The 27,138-nt window shown below is 46.9% G+C and overlaps 1 protein-coding gene across 6 annotated transcripts in view; it reads left to right on the top strand.

Moving 5' to 3' along the window:
- Positions 1-27,138, top strand: part of OTUD3 (OTU deubiquitinase 3) — a 73,581-nt gene that overhangs the window by 39,695 nt on the left and 6,748 nt on the right. For 3 of the 6 annotated variants that reach the window (XM_037140094.2, XM_037140093.2, XM_037140092.2), the window contains 5 exons: positions 18,769-18,917; positions 22,712-22,824; positions 25,304-25,426; positions 26,013-26,144; positions 26,653-26,749. In XM_037140094.2, the coding sequence (XP_036995989.2) occupies positions 18,769-18,917; positions 22,712-22,824; positions 25,304-25,426; positions 26,013-26,144; positions 26,653-26,749 (614 nt within the window). Of the gene's footprint in view, positions 1-11,618; positions 11,980-18,768; positions 18,918-22,711; positions 22,825-25,303; positions 25,427-26,012; positions 26,145-26,652; positions 26,750-27,138 lie in introns of those variants that run through there. The other 3 variants (XR_005081776.2, XM_037140090.2, XM_037140091.2) reach the window with 2 other exon arrangements.

The following is a 27,138-nucleotide window of genomic DNA, read 5'->3' as shown; positions in this document are numbered from 1 at the left end:
ATCCGGCACCGGAGGGTGACACCATGATGGCGTGTCCAGCTGTGAAGTCTGCTTCTCCCAGACATGAGACCCTTCTTCTCATCAGAGCTCTCTGCCTCGGGCAGCCCGCAGAGGGTGCTGGGTTTGGTTTCTACACACTGGTCTCTCACTTCCTGTGCTCATCTGCTCCCCTCCACACCCATTCCAGAGCCTCTCAAGCCATAGATAACTAAGAGAGAGTCCCCGGCACGAAGGAGCTGAGTCTAGTGGAGAAAGGCAGACAGCAAACCTGATCATTTAATAACAAAAAAAACTGAAAATGAGTCAACAAAAGCTACCGGGGTCAACGTGGATAGATAGTTAAAAACCCAATAATGTTTAATAAGCAGTAAACATCATAGAATGATATGTCCACTTGGTGCCATTTACATTAAGTTAAAAATGCTGAACAATCCTGCACATTGTGTAGCAGTACAAACCTACACGATACACACCAGGTTCGTGAGGTGGTTACCACAAGGCGATAGGGAGGGGGGACTGTTGGGGAAGAGGGTGCGGGGGCTTCAGTTGTTTGTGTGACATCTTATTTCCCAAGGAAACCGTTATGCATACTAGTGTCTATGACATTCCTCTTTATACATATTTGTAACCATTAATGTCTTATATAAAAGGGCAGGCATTAAAGATAGCACACCCGTACACATATAAGCCTACTTCATTTTTGTATTTAGAAATGCATTTATGTCAAGGCACATGCCTGGCTTGCCGGCCAGGTCACCAGTGAAGAACATGCAGGAGGCAACCACACATTGGTGTTTCTCTCCCTCTCTTTCTCCCTCCCTTCTCTTCTATCTAAAAATAAATAAACAAAAATCTTTAAAAAATGCATTTATGTTCATTGTAGTGAAAAGGCAGCAGAAAATATTAGGTTAAATCCCATGAAAGGATCACTTTTACAGGTTAAAAATGACCAAATATCAGCAATCTCATATAGTTTGACCTAATACACCAAAATGACAATAATCACTGTCTCTGAGAGTGGTATTATGAATACTTTTTCCTTTCTTTTTTATTCTTTAATGTCTTTTAAAAATTTCCACCATGAGCATAGTACATTTTTCACACCAGGAAAATTTCCAGGGGAGTGTTTGAGAGGAAGGAGAGAGTGTGACCTTTCTGCTGTCCCCTTGTGAGCACAGGGCTCCCTTCCGTTCCCTTGCTGGGCCAGTCACCTGGGCGGCAGGGCAGTGGCCTGGCACAGGTGCTGATGGTGCAGTACCAGGTCATTTGCACTGACTGATGATTGTGACAACGGACACCAAACAAAGATAATGTTATGGAGAGGCAAAGGTAAATCCTGTAGCTCAAGGACTAGCCAAGTCATTGAATGAGCATGAGTGTCTAGGTCAGGAATCGGAGCCCCCCACCCACACCCCATGACCTTGCCCTCCAATCAGGGGCCATTGAAGAAATGGACAAATCAAGTCAGAGTAACATGAAAATAGAAACTGATGTCTTTTCTTCCCCTAGAGAGCAGTGTAAAATGTTCTGTTTAGTTGCCAGAAAAAGGAACTGTGGAGGATACGAACCTGTTAGTTTTACATATACAAGTAATTCTTTTTAAAATATATTTTATTGATTATGCCATTACCGTTGTCCCATTCCCCCTTCATTCCCCTCCACCCTGCACACCCCTCCCCAACCATTCCCCCCTTTAGTTTATGTCCATGTGCCACAGGTTCTTTAGATTCTATATTTCCCATATTATTCTTGCCTTCTCCCTATTTTCTACCTACCATCTATGCTACTTATTCTCTGTACCTTCTCTCCCCTTCTCCTCCTCCCACTCCCCTGTTGCTAACCCTCCATGTGATCTCCATTTCTATGGTTCTGCTCCTGATCTAGCTGTCCTTTTAGATTGCTTTTGTTTTAGGTGTGGTTGTTAATAACTGTGAGTTTGCTGTCCTTTCACTGTTCATATTTTTTATCTTCTTTTTCTTAGATAAGTCCCTTTAACACTTTATATAATAAGGGCTTGGTGGTGATGAACTCCTTGAACTTGGCCTTATCTAAGAAGCACTTTATCTGCCCTTCCATTCTAAATGAAAGAGCAATCTTTGCTGGATAGAGCAATCTTGGATATAGGTCATTGGATTTCATGACTTGGAATACTTCTTTCCAGCCCCTTCTTGCCTGTAAGGTCTCTTTTGAGAACTCAGCTGACAGTCTGATGGGAACTCCTTTGTAGGTGACTGTCCCCTTATCTCTTGCTGCTTCTAGGATTCTCTCTTTCATTTGAATCTTGGCTAATGTAATTATGATGTGCCTTGGTGTGGTGCTTCTTGGGTCCAACTTCTTTGGGACTCTCTGAGCTTCCTGAATTTCCTGGAAGTCTATTTCCTTTGCCAGATTGGGGAAGTTCTCCTTTATTATTTGTTCAGATAAGTTTTCCACTTGTCGCTCTTCCTCTTCCCCTTCTGGTAGCCCTATAATTTGGATGTTGGAACGTTTAAAGATGTCCTGGAGGTTCCTAAGCTGCTCCTCATTTTTTTGAATTCTTGTTTCTTCATTCTTTTCTGGTTGGTCATTTTTTTCTTCCTTCTGATCCACTCCCTTGATTTAAGTCTCAGGTTTTTTTTCCCCATCAGTGTTGGTTCCCTGTGCATTTCTCTTCATTTCACTTAGTTTAGCCTTCATTTGTTCCTCTAATTTGTGACTAAAATCAACCAGTTCTGGGAGGATCCTGATCACTAGTGTTTTGAACTGTGCATCTGATAGGCTGGCTCTTTATTGGTCGCTTAGGATTATTGGCTCTGGGACTTTGAGCCGTTCTTGAGTCATAATATTTTGGTCTGTTTGCACCTGTTACGTATGCGGGGCAGAGCCTTAGGTGTTCACCAGGGTGGGGTGACCCAACTGCTGGGTTGTGATGCTGTATGTGGGGGCGGGGTCAGAGAGGGGCAATGGCATTTGTTGGGCTCTCTCTCGGATCTCGGTCCCCTCTGCTGCTTCCTGTAAGCAAACCTTGCCCCCCTGGTGCCAGCTCCTAGGTGTGTGGGCCTGCCCACCCTCCAGGACCCTGTGGGTCTCTGCAACAAACTCTCTGTGAGCCTGGGAGCTTCTCCCAGCACCTCCACTCTGAAATTTTTTCCAGTTGGTGCTTTTAGGCTTTAATTCCAGTTGCTGGGGCCCTAGCCTGTGCGGTCTGTCTCACTGCTTGCTCCTTCACCTGGTTTATCTGCGTGCGAATGTGTGACCGTGGTCAGCCAGCCACCTTGCGCCCTCACTGGGTCTGCCCGTTGCCACTCCACGCCTGGGATCTGCCAATCGCTGCCTGTGTGCCTGGGTTGGTCCAGCCGATTTTTCCTGTGCGACCCCTCTGTGCCAGCCGCTGACCCTGCCCTTCTTACTGGTCTGGCTGAATGGTTCGTTGTTGTGGCACTTCCTTAGAGTTCAATTTTCTGTGTTTTGGTTGTGTTTTTGTTACTAAAACTTTGTTGTCTTTAAACTTGGTTGTGCGAGGAGGCACAGGGTTTCCACCTACGCCTCCATCTTGGCCAGAAGTCCTACAAGCAATTCTTATATGGAACATATTTCAGTGTTGTAGCCTTCAAGGCCAAGTGGAGAGGATGGGCACTGTGAGGTAGGTGAAAGAGAGAAGTGAAGGGCAGCGGAGGAGGGAGCTCATATTCATTGGACCAGGACCATGATATCAATGTCTCGGAATCATTCTGAGTAGAAGCCATGACCGCTCTGGTTTTCCAGATGAGGGACCAGAGCCAGGGAAGGTTGTGGAAAATGTCCTTGGTCACACAGGTTGTAAGTGACAGAAGTGGGATTTGGACTCGATTCAATCTGAGCACTCCAAGTGCTTTTCTTTTCAGTCTGCCATCTGCAAAGTGTCTGAGACAAAAGGAGTGCCGGAAACCTAGAGAAAGAAGGTAAAGTCTGGGAGAGAAAGCAGAACAGACAGAGGCATGTGGGGGGCCAGCCACCGCCACTGGCAAGAACCATAAATGGAAAAAGAGACAAAGGGTGACAAAGCTCTTTGTGCATGTTCATGTGCAGACACACACACGAACACATAAGAACAACAGCAACAGATATAGAAACACAGAATGACTGAGAGAGAGTGGGAGAGAGGGAGGGGGAGAGAGAGATGACTTTTGTTGATAACATTCTTCTCTGTGGCCTACTAGGAGACGGTCACAGAAGATAATCAAACCATGTTGCATTTTTAGAACATTAGGTACAAATAATGACATCAAAGAGTTGGCCTTGGTACTAGAAACTCCTACTCTGAACTTGTCCTTCTCAGAGACTCTGCCAGTCAGCCATCTGTACAGAACACCCACTCTGCCCAAGTGAACTTGTGGAGTGGGGCTGGGTGCTGGGCGAGGTGATGATCTTTGAATTGACTATTTGATGTCTTCATAGGTCCTCCCTGCCCATTAAATAGAGTGATGTAACATTAGTTCAAAGTCTAGTATCATACAGTCTGTGACAATTTGGATACACCTTAGTTGACATTTACTTTTGTTTGGAAAGCCCCATCCTCACAGGACAAGCGAGTTGAAAATAAAAAAAAAAGACTCATTTGAGGGCAATAGGGTGAGAGAGGCAAGTGAGCGGGATGCCAAGGACTCAAAGCTTATGTCAACCTGAAATTGTCCGAAGGCAATAATCAAGCAAAAGCCTTTACCTGGACTTGAAGAGCTGCAATTTCGAGTACACAGATATGAGTAGCAACCCAAATAGTGTCCGCTAGTGAACAAAAGTCAGGGGTTTTAGAGGAAAAAGAAAAAACCCCAAAAGTTTGCAGAAATTACTTACAAAGAGTTTTGGTTGGTGTTGGCAGCAGAAAGCTAACCTTGGCTAAACATAAATGATTTCTGAGGCTATCAATAAGAAACATTTCATTCCTGTAGCAAGTTTCAAATGCTCTTTGTAGAGACCTTGAGCTACCTGGGGTTTGGCCCAGTTCAAAGACCTTTTGAGAAAGGTCTTTGGGGGCTATCAGCCCAAAATCAAAGAATAGAGATCCAATCAAATAGTCTTCCTCGGTATCAGTTTTAAGGCTAGATTGGAACTGGGGACCAGGGAGAAATTGGCCATAGGTGTAACTAGGGTTGTCTTTAGATTCAGACCATTTTGCTCTTTGGAGACACACCCAGCATTCAAAAAGATTTTTCCCCAGTTGCTATATTTTGAGAATAGCCCACTAGAACATTATTTTCCTATTTGCCAACAGAATTGCCTTCAGTGGAGGAAAAGACTCCAAGCTAAGATTAAACAGAGTTTTAACAAAGTACTGTCTCGTCACCATTTCGGACATAACACAGGAAGTCGCTAAGGGATAGTCCCAAGCCACAGCTAATTAAGTGGACCTTCTTTAGCAAGACAATAGGCCTAAGAAGAGCAATTAACCATAATATTCCAAAAACCTCATGGACAATGAGCATATCCATCTGGGTAATTAGGAAACTGTCTAGAATGTGGAATTACTAGATATCCAAGAGGCTCAACAAATGCATCAGCATGATGGAGCAGGTGTATCCTGAAGAGGATCGGTAATGAGGTCAGAGCAGGGTGCATGGCCCTGAACCTCAGGGAGGCTGTCACAGTCAGGTGTCATCTATCTGCCTGACTTCCTTAGTTAGTTTTAGTGTTAATTCTCCAGTCAGTGCAGAGGTCCAGCTGGAGCCTTCTTTAGGTGAGAAACATGAATCCAAGGATCAACACCGTGAAGTTTTGCAACACAAGGATCGGTTAAAAGTACCCGATGTGGTCCTTTCCATCGAGGTTGCAACGAATATTTGTGAAGGTGTCTTTTCCAGGAGACAAAAATCACCTGGTGTGGATGGTGAGGTTTGTTGCCTCATCTCCTGGGAGCACACGGTGGAAGGACTGTTCTACCAGGGTGTGGTTTTTGTCTAAGGCTCTGACTATTCCTTTGCGGTAATGACACATGTCTCCTCCAGTTAGTTGAATAACAAAACCAGGGAGGGCCAAACGCATGGGTCGGCTGGTAATCATTTCAAAGAGTGATGGTTTGTGTTTCCCAGGGGGAACAGCTCTCAGGTTCGAAAGGACCAGAGGAGGAGCTCTAGGCCAAGCTAATTTTAATGGCCCCAGGAATGTCGCCAATTAAGTTTTAATAATGCCATTTGTCCTATCAGTGCAGAGGACTGAGGGACATGAGCACAATGAAGATGCTGCATAATAGACCAAACCTCACAGATTTGTTTCATAACATGGCTGGTACAGCATAGGGGTGGCCAAGAGGAGGAAAATAATGATGATGATAATAATAATAATAATAATAATAGTAATAAGCAATTCAATAATTAATAAATAAATAATAAATAAATAAGAATAAACTGTGTTTCTTGTACTCACAACTGTAAACCTACTTTTGCCAACCCCTATGCATCCCCAGTCACTATGTGGTTCTGAGGGGATGCCCCACACGGGTAGGGTCTTTTCTTTTCTTTTTTAGATTTTATTTATCTATTTTTAGAGAGAGGGGAAGGGAGTAAGAGAGGGAGAGAAACATCAATGTGTGGTTGCCTCTCACACGCCCCCTGCTGGGGACCTGGCCTGGCCTGCAACCCATGCATGTGCCTTGACTGGAAATCAAACTGGCAAACCTTAGGTTTACAGACCCGTGCTCAATCCATTGAGCTACACCAGCCAGGGCTGATCCTATCTAATAATATTTTTGCAATTGCCAAAGCTGTGGCTTGTGGGCAAAGGAATGCTTCAACCCAATGAGAAAACATGCAAACCATGACGAGGACAAGTTTACAAACTTAGGAAGGGGGCAGCTGGATAAAATCTCTTTGCTGTGCATTGAGAGGTCCTGTAGACAAGTCAGAATACCCAGGGGTGGTATGGACAGTCTTTTCTGAGTTGTACCTAGGACACACAGTAGTACAAGTCAATTGTGCCCCTTTGGTGGTGCTTGAACTACCTTTCTACCAACACTAATCCGTGAAACTTACAACTTTACCAGCTGCCCAGCTGGTCACCTGATGAGCCATTTCTATCAGGGGTCTTTTAATGGACACTCACAGGATAGGTATCCTATGTGGGCCACGCCATAAATTAGTCAGTGGACTGAGACTACAACCATCATCGGTCCAATGAAGTTTTACTTTGTAGGGTGCCCTAGATTGAGCACAAGTTTAATAACAAGTTTCACATAATCCTTTGGGGAGTAATTAACATTCGTTATGCAGGCCTTGAGTATCATAGATTGTCAGGCAGCCGTCCCCGCTGCTTGATCAGCTAAACTGTTGCCTTGAGCTTCTCCTGGGTCTAATTTTGAATGTCCAGGAACTTTGATAATGTAGAAGTTGGCTTGAGACTGGTCACTTAACAAGAGAATCCATTCTTCATTTGAGATCCTCCAGAGATGGGAAATCCTCTCTGTTTCCAGATCATACCAAGATGGGGTACGAACGGCCCCAAAGGGGTAAGGATGGTGTGTGTAAAAGTTTGTGGTTTTACCATTTGCTGGAGTGTGAGCTCTGCCAAGCCTGTCGAGCTGAGGTGGCCATTGGCGGTAGTGGAGCTACCTTGGCCACCTGCAAAGAAGCCGTGATAGCGAGAGGCAGGCGAGCTCAGCATTCATACCGGGAGTTCCCTTACGTTAGCTCTAGGTGTCAGTATTCGGTCAAAGTCAAAGTGAAATGTCTCCTTCTAGGAGGGTGCGTTGCAGGGCTGAGACCATTAGAGTGGGAGAGCATGGAGTGGGGAGAAGCTAGTAACAGGATTTCACAAGACATCAGCTCGAAGAAAGATATTGAGTGTGGTGGGAATTTAATAAAGCTCCCACTGCCTGAGGAACATAAATGGTGAGGGAAGAGCCCACGACTATTTCTTCTGTTATTTGGCAAGAGCTGCTGTGGCTGAAATGGCTCTCATGCCAGGAGAAAGCCCTTTGGCTACTGTGTCTTAATAAAGTCTATAATAGTGACTTTTCAGGAAAAGCAATATGCTTACTACAAATTCAAGTTAGCTGATAAAACAGGTCCCTCCCTCAAATGCTATAGGGCTTCAATGGGAAGGAAGGACTGGATTTTGCTAGTGTACTAAAATATTTTATTAATCATATACATAATACACAATTACCTTGCCCTCATTGAAAAGAATTGCAGATAAAGATGAGGTCACATTCACTCTTTCCTCCCTCTTCATTCTTACCAATTTGAACTTTATCTTTCCAGACCATTTTCTACATATTTAAGTGCATACACATACCTGTTGAAAACAGACAGTTCTTCCATTTTATGTCGTTGTTCTGTGTTACATAAAGGCTGTTTGGACTGGCTCCCTCTGCCACACACTTTTCCGTTCAGCCACGTGTCTAGGGAAGCTGTCCGTGTGAGTTCATGTAGGCCTACCTCGTTTCCCCTGCACCTCTGTCTTTTAAGCTGTTGCAAACTATTTAACACATGCCTGGCCCATAATTTAAGAAGCCATTTTCCTATTGATGGATATTTGCATGGCTTTTAATTGTTTACCTTTATATACCATTAATCCTGAAACATCCTCGGATGTACCTCCAAGTGCATGTGTACAAGATTTTTAGGATAGATAATGAGATGTGGTATTTCTGGGTCATTGGGCTTCTAGAATGTCACCAGAGACGGCCCAATTGCCCTCCGAAGAGGCCGGACTAGTTTACCTCCCAACGGCAGTGTGTGAGAGCTCTCATTTCCCCCGCAGCCTCAATGATACATTCTTACGGTCCTGAAGCTGCATTTCTTCACTAAAATTCTGCTAGTAACATTTTTAAAAAACTAATTTGGGCTAAATGCCACACATGGAGTTTTGATGATTTTTAAAAAATGAACTCTGGTGAATTTGGTAAAGCATCTAGCTAATTCACAAGTACTCCTCTGCTCTGGCCTTTAGATCTGATTTATAGGCAGTATTCGTTGGCACACAGTGTTCTAACACACGCCCCTCAGCTGGGAGAAGCCAGCTCATTCGAAATTCCAGGTGTGAGCTGGCAGGCCGAGGGCTTCTGCAAGGAAAGATGTCTCCAAGAAGGGCAAGCTTTTCTGTCACTACTTTCACATGTTCTGTGTTTCCAGCTTCGTGGTGACAAACCCTTCTCCCCCTGGTTTTTGAAGTCTGCAGTGGCAGCATTGACCCCTGAGCTCCTGAACCTTCCACAACCCGTGGGATGATTCAAAGGGCTTCATTAAGCTGCTAGTTACTAGGGCCCTGGGGCTTTGCATTTTAATTTAATCTTTACAACTCTCCCACCCCATCTTATGTCACCGTAGTCATTTTGCCGAATTGAAAATTGAGGTTCAGAAGTTAAATAATTCATGTAAGGTCAAAGGTTGGAAACACAGGCCTACCAGGCTCTAAAATCTTTATGATCTGATCTAACACAGAGGAAGTTAAATAGGAAATCAGGTGAGGGCCATATGGGACAATAGGGATGGTAGAAAGGCCGTATCAGTGACAAACATGGGAAGCATATGAGTTAATAGTGAAACAAATTCATGTATGATGTATAGTTCTTTGCAGTTTATAACCAATTACATGTGTAGTATAACATAGTGGTCAAGAGCATATACTCTGGGGCCAGATGGCTTGGCTTCAAATCCTGGTTCTGCTCCCTGCTAGCTGTGTGACTTTGGGAAAGTTACCCAACCTCTCTGTGCCTCAGTTTTCTCTTCTATGAAGTAGAAATTAAAAATAATACATGTTTCACCGGGTTGCTGTAATGATGAACAAGATAGTGTTTGAAAAGCAATGAGAATGGTGCCTGGTACATAGTAAGCGCCATAGAAGTTTATTGTTCTTATCTTTACTATTGTATTTGGCCTTCATTGTTATTGTTCCCATTTGAGGGGTGAGGGAAGGGAAACTAGGGAGGTTAAACGACTAACCCAAGATCATGGAGTCAGGCAGTCACAGACCTGGACCATCCTGTGCAAGGGTTTTCCACTCCCAGCGCTGCCTCCCACCTTTACTAAATCCAAGTAGAGGAGTCAGTGCAGACCTTGGAATGTCTGTGCAAGAAAAGTCAGAGCTGGGCACAATCCTTGCTCTTCTTCCTGAGAATCAAAGCAGGATCTGCAGAGAAAGAATCGCAGGAACTTCAGCGTGCAAAACGTCCCACAACAATTCAGTCCAAGCCCGTTTCATAATGTGTGAATCTACCTTTCCGATGTACCTCTCTTCCCCTCCGTCCCAGTCCCTGCCACCTGCCTACGGACACTGAGAGGAGTCTCCTACCCGGCATCCCACTTTTAACCCGTTCTCTCCTCTACAGTCAAAGACGTACTTCTATACATAAACCTGATCATGTCAGTTCCCTGATTAAAACCCTTCAAGGACTCCCCATGGATCTGAGGACTTGGGGTAAAACCCTTCCATACACCCTGGGAGACTGAGCCTTTCTTCCACTTTCTGCCTCACTGTCCAAGCCCTGTGTCCTGTTGGACTGTACTTTCCTTCAGTTCCTCTGAACTGAGCTCCGGTGTTGGGGAGACACAAGGCCCTTTGCTCGGAAATTTCTTAGCTCGGCCAAGTCCTACCCAATCCTTTAAGCTTCTGCTTAGAACTTAGTGCTTCTGGGAAGGCTTTCTGCATTTTTCACTCACTTTTCCTTACAGCAAGCACCCTGTAGCTCCTCCTTAATAGCATCTGTTGAGTATTAATGTGATTGCCTTGTCCTTGGCTCTATGTCCTACTTGAATGTGGGCTTCCCGAGGACAATGGCCATGTCTCTTTGGTTCAGCGTTACACCTGGCACCTAGCACAGGGCTTGAAATGGGAGTATTTACACATCAAAAATAAATACAAATGCTAATCAAAACTGAGGAGGTGCAGGCTTTTGCCAAAGAGCAGCATATAAGTGGAATGAGAAAATGAGATTGTTAAGGGCAGACATCGGGAACATTTCCAGGGATGGTGATGAAGATTGCTTAGATGGCCAAGAGGAGGAGACGGTGGCATCATGATGGGAAAAGACAGTTAAGAAAGAGAAGCTGGGATGAGGGAGTAGAGGCCATTACTGATGGAGTCAGCTTCCAGAGCAGGTGGGTGTGGAATAGGTAACCGACCATCCTGCTACGCCTGCAACCCAGGGAGACCCTCAGTCCAGACAAACCCAGGTTATTCACCCTGGGCGGAATCAAGGTGACCAGAGGAGCCAGCAGAGGGAAAGGCTCCCTCTCCCCTGAGTTACGAGGGAAAGTAGAGAGGCCGAGAAGGGCACGGTAAATAAACGAAGTGTACAGCTTTGAAACCAGGGCAAAGCTCTGCCCGTCTGAGCTGTGTGATCTTCCTGAACTTAGTTAACCTCTCAGATCCCTGAAACTTGGGATAAACAATATGAAAGCGCCTCTCCTAAATGTAGGCTCACAGCTAGAGTTAAAATTTTTAGTTTCCATTCTTTCCTCGCTTTTGCCGCAGCTCTCATCCACTCTTTTTCCCACACTGTGCTCCCTGGACGCCCCGGCTCCTCATTTGGAGTACTACCCACCGCTAGGGGGAAGAGCAGAGCAAATGAAGATGCGTGCCTCTCTAGCCCGCCCAGGCGAGCTCTCTATGACCATCAAGCCCCGCGGAGGGGGCGGGGTCACGCCACGTGACCCGAGTGCCTGGGGGTCAGCGCAGCCGTGGTGACCGCGTCGCCGTCGCTGGGCTCCGTGGGCCGCTGCGCTTCCCCTTCTGTGGACCAGAGTGGCCGCCCCGCGGTCCTGCGGCTTTTCCTCCCGCTGCTGCAGGCCGCGGGGCCAAGGCCATGTCCCGAAAGCAGGCGGTGAAGAGCCGGCCGGGCAGCGGCGGCCGGAAAGCCGAGGCCGAGCGCAAGCGGGACGAGCGGGCGGCTCGCCGGGCCCTGGCCAAGGAGCGGCGGAACCGGCCTGAGTCCGGCGGCGGCGGTGGCGGCTGCGAAGAGGAGTTTGTGAGCTTCGCCAACCAGCTGCAGGCCCTGGGGCTGAAGCTGCGGGAGGTGCCGGGGGACGGGTGAGGCGGGCCCGGGAGAGCGGGGGGCGGCGCCGGGGGACGCGCTGGGCGACGCTCCGGGCTTGGCGACCGTCGCCCGCCTTCGTCCGCCCTCTCATTTCGGTGGCCTCGAGAGCCAGCCGCGAGCCAGCCGCTCCCCAGGACAGGGGTCCGGCGGCGGGCGAGACGGCGAGGACCCTCCCCGGCGACGCTGGAGTAATCTCACGGTCCTCCTCCCCCCTCCAATGGTTAATGGCGAGGGCAGTGAGGAAGCTGAAGAGGTGCGGAGAAAGAAAAGCGGAGCAAGTGTTCTTTAGATCCGTGTGCGGGAAGACCTCTTTGAAAGGTGACATTTAAACTGAGTCCTGCAGGGATGAGATGCAGCCAGAACCTTGAAGAGCGGGACGGCAAGTAGAGGGGACAGAATGACGGTCATAGAGGCGAAGGCTTCACTTGGTATAACACTTTGCCTCCTGGGAACCCTTACTTTTGGGTCTCCCTACCCCCTTTTGGGAAATTAGGTCTGTGAGGGCCTGTTTTTGGCTGAAGGCAACTTCTCGGCTTATTTTCATGGGCCTCAGTTTCTCTGTAAGCAAAGGTACTTACCCAAGCTTCCTTGCGGTTTGGAATGGAATCTAGGTCCAGCCTCTATAGGGATGAATAAATGGGCCGGCGGGGGGTGGGGGGGAGAGTGGGAGAAAGGAAGGAAAAACGGGTTCAGGAAAGGGCATGGGGAAAGGGGACGGGTTCAGGAACCTGGATGGAAGGAGGAGGGTAGCGGCAGAGGGAGGAGGACAGGTATTAATCAAGACCGTTAGGCACTGGCACAGAATTCCCTTCCCCATCTTTTCTACACATGCTCAGTGCTGTAGACTAACTGGGTTTGGAGTTTGGTTGTATTTTATTCACCACCACCTAGCACAGCCGAGTACATAGAGGCATTCGGTGCATTTTTGTTGAATGAATGAATCAATGAATGAATGATAGAAATATTATAGCGGGAGGCCAGCTAGATCCCCACCAGGGCTTCTCAAAGGGGCATTTGCTTAGTGGAGTCCCTGCAGTCAAAGACTTGCTTTGTTGGATCTTGCTTTTCATGTAGTACTTTGATATTGTTCAGATACAAAGTTTATTAAATATTCAGGGCCTTATTTTAAGCAAACTCAAAAGCACAAGACACTGCTATGTACATCAAAGCACCAGTTGAATACTTCGTAGTGGGATTCAGGTGGGGCTGTTCCTTGCACAGGATTGGATTGTTTGTGTCTGCTGTTCCGGGTATGATATTCTCAGTGTTAGGGTGCCCAGGAAATGGAAATACTCAACAGAAGGCTGCTTAGGAGCAGGTATCACACCACGAGGAGTTGCAAGGTCTTGAGGGAGCTTTCCTGGTGCTCTGGTAGACTGGTGGTGGCACCTCCCTGCCCACTGCACAAAGAGTGCTATTATGTAGTTAGTTGAGCAAGCGTTGGTGAAGCAAGGAGCTGGGACCACACTGAAGACTAAGGTACGGAGTTCCTAGTCTAGTCAGAAACATAACAGGGGGTCTCAAACATTTTGGTCTTAGGACCCCTTTACACTCTTAAAAATTACTGGGGACCCCAAAGAGCTTTTGAGTATGTGGGTTATAGCTATCAATATTTGCTATATCAGAAAGGAAGAGGAACATTTAAGACAAGACTCCACAAACACATTGCATTGGCTCAGAGCGATGGCCCGTGCATGAGGTAGCTTCTGGAGAGCACTGCACCCTTGTGGGGGAGTGAGCGTGATGGAGAGAAGTAACATCTCAATGTCAAATTGGTGGATGCCCTGACGGGCTCAGAGGTGCCTGACCCCCAGACTGGGCCGCACTTTGAGCATGGATTAGATAAATAAATAAAGTGTGATACATTCTCGACAGTGGTGGATTACAGCAGTGCTGTTGAGGAGGACATGGCTGATGCTCCTTGAAGTGGTCAGCACGGCCTCCTCGTTCAGCAGGTTCTCCTCAGATGCACACTGTGATCCGTGCCTCTCAGAGCCGGTCCTGTGCAGGCCGGGTCGTGGGGACCACTAGGAACATGCTGGGAGGACATTCCAGGTCAGGGGGTGACATGTGAAGGTACCAGAGCACATTCTTTTTAAGAGACCTACATGTTTTTAGGATGACATCATGTAGGGTGCGTGTTAGAAGTCCAGGGCAATGAGGCCGTAGAGGCCAGAGGTCAGCTTGACCGGAGTGCTCATGTTTCTCACTTCCAAGGCCTTTGTTCTTTGGACAGTGGTAGGTAAAATGATAATGCCTCTTGTGCGGGCTCCATGAAGCTAACCCACTGTCCCCGGGGTTCCCACGAGGTGGACTGGCTCAGCTCCACCTTAGTGCCCAGGCGCTCTCGGCTGTGTGGTGATAGGCTGGGTCATCTCCTGTGTATGTGGTGGGCTGGCAGGAGTCAGCACGTTCTTTTATTAATACTTATTGAGTGCTCTTTGGGGAGATACAAAGTTATGGTAATATAAAAAAATAATTGACAGTCGTCACTCTTCCGTTTTTCCGCTCTGGTCTGATTACAGTGTGGAGAGGCCCGAGAGAGCGTCTTGCTGCGTGAGCATATCCGTTGCGGTGGTACGGCCCTTGTCGCACTCTGGAGCCTCCGGGTGCTTGGGGAGAAATTAGCCGGTGTCCTCTGAGTCTGATGTTTCCATGAGTCAAGTCAGTTTTGCAAAGATTAACCAGGGAGCTATTTATAATGCATCATGGGTCATTTTCCTGTTTGTTATGTTGTCTGGAAAGTGGACCCACGTAAATTGGATTCAATTTCAAAACAAGAAAGAAATATTTTAACCTTGATGTTGTCCTTAAATCATCATTGGCTATATGTGAAAAGAATCTCTAATTGCATTAGGCAGTATAAGCAACATCAGCATCCTATGAACTCTATCCAGTTGTAGTTACTCCATGTACCCCTAAGTTACATAAGTAATGAGAGTGTTCCAGAATTAAAACATTAAAGAATCACTGCTTTTAGCCATTTAGCTCTGTCTCAAAACAAGTTGTCTTATTTTTTATGTTGTTTTTGTGATTGTAGGGTCTCAGTGATGGAAGGGCACTCACACACCATCTTGCCTGTTAGTTACCTGTTTCGTCCACACAGCGGCCCCATCTCTGTGTATAGCGTGGTGGTTTTCAACCCTGGTGACACCGTAGAGTCACCTGGGGACCTTTGGGAGCGATGCAGTGCCGGGCTCTCCCCCAGATCAGCCACACCGGCGTCTCAAGCAGTGCAGCCTGCCTGTTGATAATTTTCTAAAAGGTCCAGAGGTGATTTTTATGTGCAGCCATCATTGAAAACCACTGTTTAGTTATTAGAGTTTAGATTTTTAGGCTAGCATGCAGCAGAGTTACCTGGAGGGCTAGTTAAAACACTTGGCGTGGCTCGCTTTCTGGGCCCAGCCCCAGTCTGATTCAGTAGGCCTGGGGGGCTCCGGAATTTTCATTTCAGACAGGTTCCTGGGCGATGCTGCTGTTGTGGGGACCACACTTTGAGAATCATGACGGAGAGTAGCGCTGCCCAACAAAATCCAGTGGGAGCCATATATGTAATTTAAAGTTTTTTCAGTAGCCACATTAAAAAACTACAAGGAAACAGGTGAAACTATTTTCATATGTGTTTGAAGCCACTCTGTAAAGTATTTCAACATATAATCAATATAAAAATTTTTAATGCGAAATTTACATTTTAAAAATACTATTTAAAACCCAGTGCTTTACACCTGCAGCACACACCTGAGTTTGGATTAAGCACATGTCACGTGCTGAGTAGTCACACGTGGCTGTGGCTACCACCCTGTCCAGTGCAGAGGGACAGGAATCTTCAGGGTTCCCAGGAGAAATTACAGGATTTGGAGTCTGTGTAGTCTGTGTCCATAGAGCTGTAAAATTTCCTTTTATTTACTAAAATCTATGTCTCTGTAGCTCCGGTGTTTTAGTTTTATATTATTGTACAAGTATAAGATACCTTTCATCTAACGTCAGCAGTCCTTATGTTCACCCAGTTAGGCAGTTTAAAACCGTATCATTTCACCCTGGCTGGAGTGGCTCAGTGGGTTGAGCGCCAGCCTGTGAGCTGAATGGTTCCCAGTTAAGTTCCTGGTCACAGCACAGACCTGGGTTGCAGGCCAGGTCCCTGGTTGGGGGTGCGTGTGTGAGGTAACAAATCAGTGTTTCTCTCCCTTTCTCCCTTCCTTCCCCTCTCTCTAAAAAAATAAATAAAATCTTAAAAAAAAACAACCTCGTATCATTTCATCTGAACACTTCTCTCCTACAATGCAGTAACCAGAGTGGTGCCCAGTCCTCTAGCTGTAGTCTGACCTCAAAGAATAGAACAAATCCTGCCCCCTGCTCCCCCCCTTTGGTGCATGCCACTAGGATTACTGCAGCCCAGGAGCCTGGGAGTTTTTCTTACAGTAGTGGCTCATACCAAATGTTGGAGCCCGTAAACCCCTTCCGTGCTGCTGTGCATATTTGGTTGTTTTTGTGGATGCAAATGCAAGACTTTTATGTATGTCCCAGTAGCACTGTGGTTCTCATGGGGGGTGACTCTGCTCCCCTCGGGAACATTTGGCAATGTCTGGGGACATTTTTGGTTGTTGTCACAGCTGGTGGGGAGGGAGGTGGTGGCGGTGCTACTGGTATCTGGTTGGCAGAGGACAAGGATGCTCCTGAACATTGCACAGTTAACGGGATGCCCCCCCAACAAGAATTACCCCCAAATGTCAGTAGCGTGGGGGTTGAGGAGCCCCCTCAGGAAACAGCGGGGTCCCTGGAGCTCCTTTGGGTGGTGATCACTTTGTTCTCACGAGTGTTTGGGTGCTTCCTGGGCTCCCTCAGGGCACTCGGGTTGGTCCCTGTCAGAAAAGGGGGTGATTTGTCTCTCGATTTTTCATTTTGATTATTTTTAGTGAGCTCAGGAAAGTTTGGTAAATATAGAAAAGTATTAAAATAATATATACTTCAACCTTTACTTCTAATTCCACTACCTCAGAGTAACTATGGCTGACATTTTGGTGCCTGGGTTTGCGTCCTGGGTCCACCACCTCCTAGTTATGTGACCTTGAGCAACTTGCCTGGAGGGATGGTACTAGTGCCCGGCTCTGAGTTGTGAGGGCTGAGCACACTTAGGGCATGCATGTGGAGTGTGCACAGCAGTCCCCGGCACATGGGGAGAGGTGCTGGGGTGTGGTTTCGGTGTTCTTTCTTCGCCTGCGTCTGTGTGTGGTGTGCAGGTGAACATGTTTGAGCTCACGCGGTGTGGTTTCATACCTGCTTTTTTTGCTTCAATGGAGAACATTTGCCCATGTTACTAAGAGTTCTTAGAAAGCATGTTACTTTCTGTAGAATACCGTGACTTTTGATATATTAAATGTAAAAATAAATAAAGACATAATTTGGGGCTAAATTACATCTCTTAAGCTGGATTAAAGGATAGTCGTGGTGGTGGCGGATGCTTACAGGTTTAAGAAAAGTTTGAGAGAAAAGCTTAACTTTGAGAATGCTTCACTCATTATCTTTTTTCCTCTGTGGTTGAAAAAAGACTGCCATTGTTAGATTTTAGCAATGACACCTCAGTCTGCTATAGAACTGCTGTGTTCCAGCCCCTTCTAGAATCTCACCTCTAATCGATGCAAAGCTTCTTGGTTTCTAGTTTATAGAATTTGTCATCTCTACATTTTTTCTCCCCCTTGCAAAAAAATAGTATAAATCCTTATACATTTGAAGAGATTTCTGCCTCTTTAACTTTCTATTGAAAATTCATTTTTCTGAGTTGAAAAATGAAGAAACAAAACTTTTTCCTCCTGTGCATTTACGTCTGAAGTCCTTCTGGAAGTGATACATTCATATTTTGGAATTAGAGTCTCATGGATTTCCATGTGGAAGAGTGAACAGTTAGGTGTGAAACGGGGCAACTGTTTGTCTTCAGAACGGCTTGTTTCCGTAGCCTTAAGGATACTGGGTTGTGTGTGTCTTTTTCAAGCTCTGTGTCTCTTGGCTCTGTGTTTGTAATACACTTCGGAATTTTATTGTAGAAGTCTTCTAGGGGTTTGAAAGTAATGATAACTCTTAAAGCTTATTAGCAGCATTTTAATTTTGGAAACGAGACAAAATGAAAATCATGTTTAAAGTTTTCACTTGGCAGGAGTAGCAGCAGCCCTGTGGCCCCTGGGTGAGAGGGGAGGACCCAGGGAGGCAGGACTGTGCCAAGGCCAGTGTGAACACACCTCGTCCGAGCGCCCCTGTGTTCTTAGGGCCGAAGCAGGGTGCCGAGTTCGGTTGTTTGTACTGGGAGCTTGCCAGAGGATCATCTTGTGGCTGCTGTTTGCTAGGGGACTGATTAGTCAGCTAGGCAGCCGTAGTGAAACTCGTCTCAGGAAAGAGGCAGTAGACACGATTTACCGCTTGGAAGAGCATCTGGAAGTCAGAGCCCTTGAGAAATGGCCCGTGGTGTCCGGACCCTGTGTTCAGGCCGTGCGTGTATCACGGCCTCACCTGGCAAGCAGCCGCGGCCCAGGGATGTTTAACGACTTTCTTCCGTCAGCCACTGCTAAGTGGGGAAAGCATCCTGGTTGGTCACTTGTTATGCAGGTAATGTCATTGGACACCTGCCTTGGTGCTCTCCCCTGAGGTCTGGGAAGGATCTGCGAGTGTCAGTTGAGGCTTCCTCTTTTCTGTGTGTGGACGATTTCCACGGATGGTCTAGCACGAGACATTGTTGGTTTAGATGAGCTCAATTAATTTTTTAAAGGTTTTGACCAGCGTTTTTGTTTTGATAGCAATTGCCTGTTCAGAGCCCTTGGCGATCAGTTGGAGGGACACTCGCGAAATCACCTCAAGCACCGACAGGAGACGGTGGACTACATGGTAAAGCAGCGGGAAGATTTCGAGCCCTTTGTAGAAGATGACATTCCCTTCGAGAAACACGGTAGGTTTGCTGTGGGACGCTGGATCCTCCAGGAGGAACACAGTTGGGTAACTAAATCCATCAGCCTCCCCACTCCCAGCCAGGGATTTGGTTACGTAACTGACGGCATGTGTTGGACAGATTCTTGTCTGCTGTGTAACAGGCCGAATGCTAGGCAGTTGGGATTCAGTGGGTTTCATGTGAACGCCCTTAATAAAAATGATGCTGTAAATTGACGTGGGGAAGCAGCTATAAAGTAGTGTGTGTAGATCAGTCCTGTTTTTAAAGGTACATGCACTAGAAAAATCCTGGAAGGGCATGAACATTTTATGGTTGTGTATCCTTGACGCCAGTTCTTTTCGGAAACCACTTACTCTCTAAACTCCTCTGAAGGGGAGATAATAGTAGCACCTGTTATCGGCTCCTTTGGGGAAGATTAAATTGAACGAGATAATTAAAATTAGTTCTTAATTGTTAGCCGTCTGGGGATGGTGGGTCTATGTGTATTTTAAATTAGTGTCTGTAGATTCTTCTGATTTCATTTTTTAAACTTTTTAAATGTTTATTTTTTATTATAGGAGGGGAGGGAGGGAAACAGAGAGGGGGGCAGAGAGAGAGATCGATTTGTTTTTCCACTTATTTATGCATTCATTGGTTGATTCTTGTATGCTCCCTGACCAGGGATTGAACCCACAGCCTTGCTGTGTTGGGATGGTGCTCTAATCACCTGAGCTACCCGGCCAGGGCTGTGCAGTTTCCTGATTTTAAATGATCATGTATTCCTTCTATAATCAGAAAAATCAATAAAATTATTTTAATTTCTCACCAAAAATCCAAACATATCCTGTTCTATTTGGGGAAAATCTAGTGATTTTAATTAATTCCTTAGTAGGCACAAATCTAGTAAGAAAATGCATATGAGCTTGTAAACTTTAATTTGACAGGTATTTACTGAGGATGTACTATGCTGGGTGCTGATATATTTATGTTACAATAACGTTTTCATCACAGGACCCAGTCTTATCTGTATCTTACAGGGAAGAGAGTATTTCCTGCGCTTCAGAGCGCCACTCTGGGGACCATGTCCGGAAAGAATGGGGAGAGGAACTGGGAGGGGAGAGGAGTTGGGATGCTTGCCACGCCGGCCAGATGAAAGAGGCAGCTGCTGGGGATGAGGACAGGGGTCCAGACCAGGACACAGCTGGCAGTGGAATAGACAGGGCTCACTGGAGGTAGAAGGAAGGGAGAAGGGGAGACAGGTGACTGTGAAGGTTCCATCTGGGGAGTAGCTAGGGAGCTGCGTTGTTAGCAGGGGAGAGGGCAGCTGTCAGTGATCGTAGCTCACAGGGGACGGACTCATTCACTGGGCACCAGCAGCAAAAGGGACGCAGCAGCCAGATGCCCCGTGAGTCATTGCTGCCAGTCACCGAGCTGATGGTCCCGCTCCCTGGATGAGTTTGGTCCGGTGCACGGGCATGGTTTACCGGGTGGCCAGCAGCCCACAGATTAAACGTGATTCTGTGGGGTGAGGTTTGTAGTTTAGCTGTAGAAAGTGAATTGTGTCATTGATCCGATTAAAATAGTTTGGATGAAGAGAGTTTTTAGTTTGTGACTTGAAATTCCACTTTAAACATCTTCAGTGAAGGTCCTTTGGTAGATTTTGGGGTGAGACACAGGGCAAGGAACTTGTGTCCAGGGTGAGTCACCATAGATGTCAGTGGGAAAACATTTTCTTGAAATGTCACAGCGCATCCCTGATTGCGGTTTGGCACTTCATAAAGAATTTGAGCCTCAAAGTGAGAGGCAGCTCTGACTGCTGTAGCGACGCGGAAGGAAACTTAGAAGTCTGTACGTTCTGCGTGCGTGTCACTTGAAGACCAGACTTACCGCATTGTCACTCGTGTCAGAGTTTTGGGTCTCGAATGTCTGCCTGCCTTGCTACGCTGAGTCCTGAGGGCGGGGTTGTCTCTTCCCCAGCATGGCGATGCCTGGCTCACGGAGATGCTGGGAAGATACTTGTTGACTGAATAAATGAAAGGCTCACTCAGCTTTTCAGGACCTGGTTACCCTTGCATTGTTCTGTATCTTTTAGAATTATTTCCCTTTAGATGGTGGCTTTGGAGAATTGGCAGTGTCTTTTTCCTAACTGCGTAGATATCCAGATCAGAGTCTTGGATCTTCTCCATGCCTCCTCTCTGCTCCTCCCCATGTCCGCTCATTCATCGAGTCTTGTCATGTCCACCTCAGTGTTTTTTCCTTTCCTCCTAGCACCTCAGAAGGTCAGGCCTCTGTGGTCACGTGGGTGTTTGCCTAGATTTCTTCAGTACTCTTTCGACTGGTCTCATTTCCCGTTGACCCATTCAGTTTGCTTTTTTCAGCAGAGTAGTGACCTAAATGTATGTCTAGTCCATCTTTCCCCTGCCCTCAACCCCTTGACTGCAGGGTAAAGTCCAACCTCTTGAGCCCTTTGAGAACTGTGATTTTCTTATTTCTCTTTCATCGTCTCCCACCCTGCTCTGTTAGTGTTCTGAGTTTTGCAGACTCCGGTCTGTCTGCCCCTCTCCTCCCTCCATCTCTCCTCTCTGCCTGGAACATCATTTCTCTTCTGTGTCTCTGTCTTCCACGTGTCACTGGGGAATCAGCTTAGTCGTCTAAGCCGAGAAGCATCACTGGTAACACCTGAGCCCTGCCCCCCACCCAGCCCCTGCCTCACTAGCTTATGACCCTGATCTGGGTTTGCAGGCTTGGGGTCTCCTGGAACCATTCTCAGGTTCAATGATTTGCTACGAGGACTGAGAGAATTTACTGAAGGCTCTTATACTCACAGTTACAGTTTATTACATGGCGAGGCTATAAGTCAAAATTAGCCAAAGGGGCAGAGTCTGGAAGGTTCCAGACACGAGGCTTCTGTTGTCCTCAGGATGCATTACCCTCCTGGCATCTGTGTGTGATGCAGAGTTGTCAGCCCTGAAGCTCCCCCGAACTTTGGTGTCCCGTTTCATTATGGGGGCATTACTGATTGATTGCCTCGTTCCCCAGTTCCCACTTCTGGCTGATGTCACATGGTCAGAGTTGAGGAGCCCACTGTGAATAGCACAGACCTTCCTGTCACTTGGGAAACTTGAAGGGTTGAGAGGTTATCTCCCAGGGGCAGAGGTCAGACCTTTCTTTGGGCAAGACCAGATTCTTTACCTATATCCCCTTCCTGTAGCCCTTACACACCAGCAGTGCCCATTTTCTTGTTTGCCTCCCACTGACCATGAACTTCTCAAGGGCACAGTGTGACAGGCTGTGAAACAGTCACCAGAAGCCAGGCTGCCTGGGCTGTAATCTCAGCTCTGCTGTGTGCTGGCTCTGTGAGCTCGGGCACAGTTATAAATTACTCCGTGCCTCGGTTTGCTCATCTGTAAAATGGCGTGCATGGTAATACCTCTCAGAGGGTCATTTTGAGGAATAAAAGTGCTAATCCGTGAGGAGTAAAGCAGTGCTCAACGATATGCATTCACTAATGCAAACCGTTATAATCACTATTTCTTGTTACATTTCCTGTGTCTTTTATAGAGGTAGGCTTACAGGAAGCATTCAGCAACCATGTATTGAAGGAGTAAGTTAGTGAATCCTTTCTTGTGAAAGATTCATGTGCTTTTGATGGCAGTCTGCATACTGTTTGGCATCCAGGTCCCTAGACTCGGACAGAGCTAGCAGACTTTTTAGATGCGCACCCTTGTTTCTGTCTGGAGCTAACTAAGCACCAGAGCTTGCATTTGGGTTTTTCTGTTATAAAGACTTCAGTTTTCTTTCCTGTTTCCATGCAGTGGCCAGTTTGGCAAAGCCTGGTACATTTGCTGGCAATGATGCAATTGTGGCCTTTGCAAGAAATCATCAGTTGAATGTGGTGATTCATCAACTTAATGCCCCGTTGTGGCAGGTAGGTCACTGATTCAAGAGCTTATCTTCAGCTCTTCTTTATAAGTTGCCTTGGGGATGTGCTAAAGGTGGGGCATGGCCTGTGCCATTGAACTGTGTAGGGCAACTTGGACCGTGAGCCTGACCAAAGATGGGAAGCTTGTGGTGGCTTGGGATTACTCCGTGCCAAGTTCCCATGGAGTCTGGAGTATGTAATTCAGAAACCTTTAGATGCCAGAAACATTATTCAGCATGCAGTTAATTGGGTAGTTTGGGGGCAGAGAGCCTAATGTAGAACTACTGTCGATAATTCTGTAAAATATCTAAGTGATAATACAAAGGGTCACAGAAGTTTAGTTTGGAGTATGCCTACTCCCACATACATGTTGGTGTTTTTAGGTGGAGGGAAACGGACCAAATTTACCCTAATAACCGTTGCTAAAAAGAATGTTCTGACTCCACGGCCCAGGATGTCAGGTCCGTCCCGCTGGTCAGCTCAGCCGTGCTCCTGGCTCCCGTGGTTTCTCGGCAGCAGCTGAGGTTTGACAGCAGGCGCTGCGTGCGCGCTGACGGCAGAGCACGTCGCCGAGCCGTGTGGTTCCCCTTCGTTCCCTGGCTGCGAAGCGCTTTGGAACCCTCGGTGGCCCTGACCTCCCTCTGTCAAACCCAACGCTCTGTGTGGAAGGTCTTCCTCCTGGCGTTCAGGGTGCTTCCTGCGCTTCGCAGCCCTGCCCCCGCACACGGGGCGTGGGTTTGTCAGTCCTCCCCTCCGCTGCTCCTCCACTTCCAACTTGTTTTTTTTTAATTAGAAAGGTCAAACATATGGATCGTAGAAAAATTTGAAAATTCAGAAAAGCCAATAAACGCAAATAAAACTCACGCAGAGCGACATTCCCTAGAGATGGTTACCGTTAACATTTTAGTGTGTGTCCCTGTCACTCACACACTCTAAGCTGCACATTCATACGTAACTGGGAAGGCAGGTGTCACGGTGTCTTCATGCACCCTTCAAACACGCCTGCGTGCACTCGGACATGTCCTGGCATATGTAGGCACACACTCCTGTGTCCCTGTGTGTTACTGTGACAGAGGCAGCGGTGGCCTTTTGCTCGCTGTTTTCATGCTGGCACATATTTTCCCGTGTAAGTTGTTTATTCACAACCTTTGCTTATTAAGAATAAAGGTGAGTTTATAGAGATACAGTTAACAAACTGGAAAATTAGCCCTTCTCAGACGTATATTTTTTGGGCTCATGTAGTCATGTAACCACCGTCACTGTCAACATGTAAAGTATTCCCATTACCCCTGAACGTGTCCTCATGTCCTGTTGCATTCCCTGTCCCTCCGCACATCCCCAGTGCCGCAGTCACCGATCTGACTTGGCTCTTACAGTCTGGCCCTTCCAGAAGGTCACCTTAATGGTAGTATATAGCCCTTGTGTCTGGTGTAATGTCCTTTAAACAAAATGACAGCAGAATAATGAGACACTCCATGGGCCGGGGAGGAGTTTTGCTGGGAGGGAAGCAGCGAGGGTGTGCGTGCTCTGGGCAGTGTTGCGGGGTGTGCCGACGCAGGGAGAGCTGGCGTCTGTAGTGTGGTGCTCTCGGTGAGGGCGGGCTGGGAGCCAGCAACACTGTTACCTTCTTCACTGTCCCAGCTCCTTGTCGTTAACACAGCAGAATGACCCTATTCTTGCAGGGAAACATACTCTGTGTGTCATCTGAGTGACCATAGCCTGCTTTTTCTGCCTTTGGCAACATAGCTTTATTTTTGTTTCTTAATTATGTAAGTAGTTGTAGAAAATAATTCTGCATAGTTAGAATTTTTTCAAATACATTTTATAGTCTTTCATGGATTGCTAAACATTGAAAGTATATATTTTAAAATAAATATCTTTGCTGTATAATGGAACTACTGTATTCACTGATCTCCCCCGTCTTCCCCCACCCCAGTAAAGCATCTTATGAAATTTAGGAATTGAAACTGCTGTGATTGCTACTGTCGTGGGTAAGAACTCTTGCATTAGTAACAGGCAGGCTCATACAACAACAGAGCACTGAAACCTACATATTTTTTCTGGGTACAAATGGAGTGTGTGTCCCTGTGAGCTGTATAGGTGTGTGTGATGCAGGAAGTGAGGCTTCAAGCCCAACAAGTGTGCATACGCCTGGGGGCCTTCCCTCTCAGGAGGGCCTCTGCCCGGAGGGCGGCGCTAGTGCCCCGGGACTGACGCCTGTTTAACCTCACCGAACTCTGCCCTGGGTTTCGAATGGGCGTTTTCATATGGACTTGCTTCTATGTGCTTCCATACTAAGCATGTCGAAGCTTCCATGCACGGATGGGAGAAAGAGGGATCAGAACTGCTCTGGATGCACCCGCTCATCATTCCCAGTCATGTCACACAGAGTCTGTTGATGGGCTTCCTGGGCCGTCCAGGTAGTTCTCTCCAGGGGCTTCTGCCATCCAGATCCCCAAGGGCATCTCCCCTCTCCTGCTTCCAGATTCGCGGCACGGATAAGAGCAGCGTGCGGGAGTTGCACATCGCCTACCGGTACGGAGAGCACTACGACAGCGTCCGGAGGATCAATGACAACTCCGAGGCTCCCGCCCATCTCCAGACGGATGTGAGCCAGGCCTCTGTTTCCTTCTGTAGTCTCAGCTCCGAAGGAGCCGGGTTGAGAGCGGGTGCCCGGAGCTAAAAACCAGTGATGTTTTTATGGACACTTGCCTTTATTTAATAATCCGTGGGTTTGGGTTTTTTTTTTTAAAGATTTTATTTATTTATTTTTAGACAGAAGGGATAGGAGGGAGAAAGAGGAGAGAAACATCAGTGTGTGGTTGCCTCTCATGTGCCCCCAACTGGGGACTTGGCCCGCAACCCAGGCATGTGCCCTGACTGGGAATTGAACCAGCGACTCTTTGGTTCACAGGCCGTTGCTCAGTCCACTGAGCCATACCAGCCACGGCTCTGATGCCATTCTTACCAAACAGTTGATCCATATCTTGGGCCATTCTCTTTAATACTTCTGTTGTGGACTGAAATCTCAGTACTCGGATGAAATTTAGCCTAGTCATAGCTCTTAAGATGGTTTCTGGAATCTTTTTCCTGTATATTTCAATGTTTCTGAGATTAGAGTGTCTTCCTTAGTTGAAGAATTTGAACGTAGCTTACAGGAGTTCCATGATGATTACTCCTAAAATTTCTTTTAGTTTCAGATACTTCATCAAGATGAATCAAACAAAAGAGAAAAGATCAAGACAAAGGGGATCGACTTGGACGACGACCTGCAGGATGAAGTGGAGGATGCTGTCCAGAAAGTGTGCAGTGCAACCGGCTGCTCAGTTAGTATTTCTGCCCCGCAGTGGCCCCGCAGCGACCCCGCAGCGACCCCGGCCTCGGACCAGCGCTGCCGCGCCTAGTCCGCCTGCACGTCTGCGGCGCGTGCCCACGCCCCGTGGCCCGGAGAGGCCCGCGGTGTTTGTGGTTTCGTGAGGTTGTGGGATGCACCTTAATGGGCGCTGTTGATCCACTTCTCTCTGGTCTGTGGACTTACCCAATACTGCTCAAAAGCCCGGGGAAGCATGTGGGGTTTTTTTCTGATGTTTGTACAAGTAAAAGCATTTTATAAAAAAATCTTTTTATAAAGGGAAGAGCAGGAGTGGTTTGCATTTATTTATATTAACCGGTTATTCACGTGGCCAACTTTATTGAAAATCAACATTTTTTAAATGGAAAAGGTCTTGAAATGTCTCAATTATCACTATTACATCATTTTGTTGATCAAATTATGGCAGTAAAGGTAGAAAAATATTTCCAGAGTCTTTAAGTGTTTCTTTGTTTTTTGGATAGGATTTTAATTTGATAGTCCAGAACCTGGAAGCTGAAAATTATAATATTGAATCCGCAATAATTGCCATGCTTCAGATGAACCAGGGGAAGAGAAATAGTAAGTCCATGATTGATATTTATAAGCTTTCAAAATGATGATCGGTGTATTTTGTGTCAGTGATTTTCCAAATATTTATTTTTAATCAAGTCACAGGAGGTAACTGTACTGCCCTTTTACGTATGCATTTAGCAGTTGTTTACTGAGCACTTTCTGTGCAGGCTGCTTCCTGGGTGGTGGTCCTGCCCCAGGGGAGTGAGGCGGGGATGGAGACCAGTGCCTGACCGGCACCACCGACGCCTGGCAGAGTCGCGGGCCAGGCTGCCGGGGTGTGCAGGCTGCCGGACCCAGTTTGGGAGGGGCAGAGAGTGTCAGGGGAGACTTTATCCTTTTAGAAATAAGATTTCTTTATAAAATAAAAAAGATAACTAAAATCGGATGGAGAGAAA

The sequence above is a fragment of the Artibeus jamaicensis genome, unplaced genomic scaffold (assembly GCF_021234435.1).
Source record: "Artibeus jamaicensis isolate MK-2021 breed Jamaican fruit bat unplaced genomic scaffold, CSHL_Jam_final scaffold_847, whole genome shotgun sequence".
NCBI classification, from domain to species: domain Eukaryota; kingdom Metazoa; phylum Chordata; class Mammalia; order Chiroptera; family Phyllostomidae; genus Artibeus; species Artibeus jamaicensis.
This window is presented reverse-complemented; position numbering and strand designations above follow the sequence as displayed.